This window comes from Carlito syrichta, unplaced genomic scaffold (genome assembly GCF_000164805.1).
Source record: "Carlito syrichta isolate Samal-C Ts95f unplaced genomic scaffold, Tarsius_syrichta-2.0.1 Scaffold94740, whole genome shotgun sequence".
NCBI classification, from domain to species: domain Eukaryota; kingdom Metazoa; phylum Chordata; class Mammalia; order Primates; family Tarsiidae; genus Carlito; species Carlito syrichta.
In genome coordinates, this window is record NW_007038836.1 from 343544 (window position 1) to 347570 (window position 4027).

The following is a 4027-nucleotide window of genomic DNA, read 5'->3' on the forward strand; positions in this document are numbered from 1 at the left end:
CCAGCTTCATCTTTCCCATGCTTCTAAACTTAAATAGCTTGCTGGGCGTGGTGTCTCATGCCTATAATCGCAGCACTTTGGGAGGTCGAGGCAAGAGGATTGCCTGAGCCCACTGGTTTGAGACCAGCCTGGGCAACTTGTCAAGACCTCATCTCTACAATAAATCAAAAACTTAGCCAGGCGTGGTGGCACACACCTGTGGTTCCAGCTACTTGGAAGGCTGAGGCGGAAGGATCACCTGAGCCCAGCAGGTCAAGGCTGCAGCGGCCGTGAGTGTGCCACTGCACTCCAGCCTGGGTAAAGAGTGAGACTCCTACTCAAAAAAAAAAAAAAAAAAGTACTTCAAAAAGTGATATTTGGAGCCATGGTGCGGTTCAAGCATAGGTACCAGCTCTGCAAACTGATGTCTGACGACCCCCGCTGCCGCCTGAGCCTGGATGACCGGGTGCTGGACGGCCTCGTATGGGACACGATCGCCCAGGTACACAGGACCTTCGGCGCGGCTGCTTGCTTGATCGGCTTCGCAGTTCTATACCTCAATGCCTATACTGGAATAGTGCTACTTCGATGCCGAAAGGAATTCTACCAGCTTGTGTGGTCAGCTCTTCCCTTCATCACGTACTTGGAGAACAAAGGACACCGTTAGCCTTGTTTTTTCAACACGTTACATGTGGGAGGTACAATTAGAACATGTCAGAAGTTCCTAATTCACTACAACAGAAGGCAGTTGTTGATCTTGTTGCAGAACTGCACTGATGGAGAACGGGAAGCTATCCAGAAGTCAGCTACAAGAAGTTGTTTACTAGAGGAGGAGTGAGGAGGCTGCTAAAGCAATGGAGTGAACTGCTTACCATATAGCAAGCGACACTGTGCCCAAGCCCTGGGCCTACTTGTTGGAACAGGACATTCTGATGGCAGTAGCATTTTCTAGTTTTCCAAGGATGACTGCTAACCAAAGGACATGTTGCCAATTTGAAATGGAGGACTTACTTAAACTGATGTTGCCTTTACCTCGCATTCCCTGGTTAAGAGATACAGGTTATGAACTTTGTAGTTATAGGTATTTTTGTATTTAACTGCTTGGCTGAGAGTAAATTTAATAAATGTAAAAAAAAAAAGTGATATTTGGCTAGGCATGGTAGCCCATACCTGTAATCTCAGCACTTTGGGAGGCCAAGTTGGGAGAATTGCTTGAGCCCAGGAGTTCCAGACCAGCCTGGGCAACATGGCGAGGCGCCGTCTCTACAAAATAAAACAACAGAAAAATTAACTAGGAATGGTGGCGTGTGCCTGTAGTCCCAGCTACTTGGGAGGCTGAGGAGGAAGGATCATCTGAACCCAGGAGATTGAACTGTGATTATGCCACTGCACTCCATTCCAGTCTGTGACTGAGTGAAACCTTGTCTCAAAAAAAATGAGAAAACTGATATCCATCCTGTGACTTATTATTATCAAAGTATTTCATAGTAGAGTTAGTTACACTTAGCCTGCCTGCAGGTTGAGATGAGCTTTTTTTTTTTGAGTAGGGGTCTCTGTTGCCCAGGCTGAAGTGTGGTGGCATGACATGACTCATCCACAGCCTCGATCTTCTGGGCTCAGGTGATCCTTCTGCCTCAGCCTCCTGAGTAGCTGGACTACAGGCATGTGCCACCATGCCCAGTTAACGTTTATTATTATTATTATTATTATTATTATTATTATTTGTAGCGACGAGGTCACGCTATGTTGCCTAGGCTGGTTTTGAGCTCCTAGGCTCAAGTAATCCTCCTGCCTAGTCCTCCCAAAATGCTGGGATGACAGGCATGAGTCACCACGCCCAGTAAAGGGCAATTTTGAACATTGCTTTCCCAGAATCTCAATAAGCTGCCCTTGCCTGAACAATTCCTCGCCCCCAAGCACACATGGTGGACGTTGGTCCCTAGTTATGTATACAGAGTCTTATATGCTGGTGAATTAAGAACTGACAACATCACATTCCCAGGGAATGACTTGATCGCCTCTGTTGGAAAGAGATGGGATGGGCGGACTCAGTAGGCAGCAGGGACAAAGACAATGCTCTAGCATGGGTCAAAGACCTGAGAAGGAGTTATGAGCGGTCTGGCTCCTGGGCCACTGGAGGACAGTCCCGCCAGGCCCTGGTGTCCTTGTCTCTTCTTTTTTTTTTTGAGTCGGAGTCTCACTCTGTCGCCCAGGCTGGAGTGCAATGGCCGCTCCCGGCCACCACAGCCTCGACCTGCTGGGCTCCGGCGAGCCTTCCGCCTCAGCCTTCCGAGTAGCTGGAACAACAGGTACGCACTACCACGCCCGGCTCGTTTTTGATTTATTGTAGAGATGAGGTCTCGCCAAGTTGCCCAAATGGGTCTCGAACCCGTGGAATCAGGCAATCCACTCGCCTCGGCCTCCCAAAGTGCTGGGATTACAGGCTGAGACACTGAGCCCGGCTCTAAAAGAGAAATGAGGGTTCTCTGTTCTCCTCACTTCACAAGGCGTTTGGTAGAAGACAGTGAGTTAATTTATCCCAGATTAAAACAACAAAAAAAGTTATCAGCCTAGGCAACAAAGAGAGATCTTATCTCTACAAAAATAAGAAAATCAGCCAGGCGTGGTTGATAGCCTCTAGTCCTAGCTACTTGAGATGCTGAGGCAGAAGGATCACCTGAGCCCAGGAGGTTGAGGGTATGGTGAACCGTGATCAAGCCACTGCATTGCAGCCTGGGTGACAGATAAGACTCCAACTCAAAAAGAAAAAAAAAAGGTATCATTGGAATATAAGGTTATACTATTACTTGGTGAATTACTGCATCTGAATCAAATCGTCCTGAAAATGAGTTCCATTGCAGAGTTGGGATGTGCGGGTAAGCAGCATGTATGCCCTCTTTTGATACCGGACTCTCTTGCTGGCCCTCATATTGCCCTGTCTAGTCTTTTCTTGTTCTTCCCTAAACTGCATTCATTGAAGGTTTTGGCTGAGGCTACCAAGGTTCGACTGCCCTCAGTTTCTCCAGTGTCCTATGGTCAGGAGTCATGGAAGGACATTTTTGCTTTTCAGCGTGTCTGTACTCACTCCACATCATATAGGAGTTTTTGCAGTGGGCACCAAGTCCTCTGTAATAGATTGCATGCACTATTGCAATGTGATTTCACTGCTCTCTCCATCAAGAGATGAAATCTGTTTCCTTGTGGCTGTCCCTGTGGCTTGCTTTGACTAATACAATTTGGTAGGAGTGGCATTACATGACTCATAACATCAAGAGGCTTTGCAGCTTTCACTTTCACCCTCTTGGGATGCTGGCCTGAAACTGCCGTACCATGGAGGAGCCTGGGATGAAACATCTTGTAAGGAGAGAGGGCTCAGCTTAGGCCAGTCCTGATGCATCTGCGTGAGAAAGCCCAGAGGAAACCCAGAAGCGGAGACCAGGAGAACTGTCCAGTACTATGCTCAGTATCATAGGCATCATAAATTGTTGTTTTTAACCACCACTAAGTTTTGAAATGGTCTGTTAGGTGGCAAAAGATAATAGATGTATGTAACATTTTATTTCTAAAGCCCCTTCTCATTGGTCTACATCTTGAAAGGCCTATTTCTATTGCGGTAAGAGATCAGAGTGTGTATTTCCAGTCTCCTTGGCTAGTATCCAGTTCCACACTGTCTTGAAGTCTGTTGGTGTTTTTGTTTGTTTGTTCGTTTGAATTGGAGTCTCACTCTGTCACCCAGGTTGGAGTGCCGTGGCGCACTCATGGCCACCCCAGCGTTGACCTCCTGGGCTCTGGTGATCCTTCCGCCTCAGCCTTCCAAGTAGTCATAACTACAGGTGCACGCTACCATGCCTGGCTAATTTTTTTATTTATTGTAGAGATGAGGTCTCGACAAGTTGCCTGGGCTGGTCTTGAACCCGAGGGCTCAGGTAATTTACTCACCTCAGCCTCCCAAAATGCTAGAATTACAGGCTGAGTCACCAAACCTGGACTGTTTTTTTGTTTTGTTTTGTTTTGTTTTGAGTTGGAGTCTCACTCTGTCACCCAGACT

At 47.3% G+C, this 4027-nt stretch overlaps 1 protein-coding gene across 1 annotated transcript; it reads left to right on the forward strand.

Moving 5' to 3' along the window:
* Nucleotides 1-364: 364 nt before the first annotated feature.
* On the forward strand, nucleotides 365-838 carry LOC103263896 (ribonuclease P/MRP protein subunit POP5-like). The gene is made up of 2 exons (XM_021714135.1): nucleotides 365-525; nucleotides 676-838. The coding sequence occupies exons 1-2, from the start codon at nucleotides 365-367 to the stop codon at nucleotides 815-817; spliced, it is 303 nt and encodes a 100-aa protein (XP_021569810.1). The 3' UTR covers nucleotides 818-838.
* The last annotated feature ends 3189 nt before the right edge of the window (nucleotides 839-4027 follow it).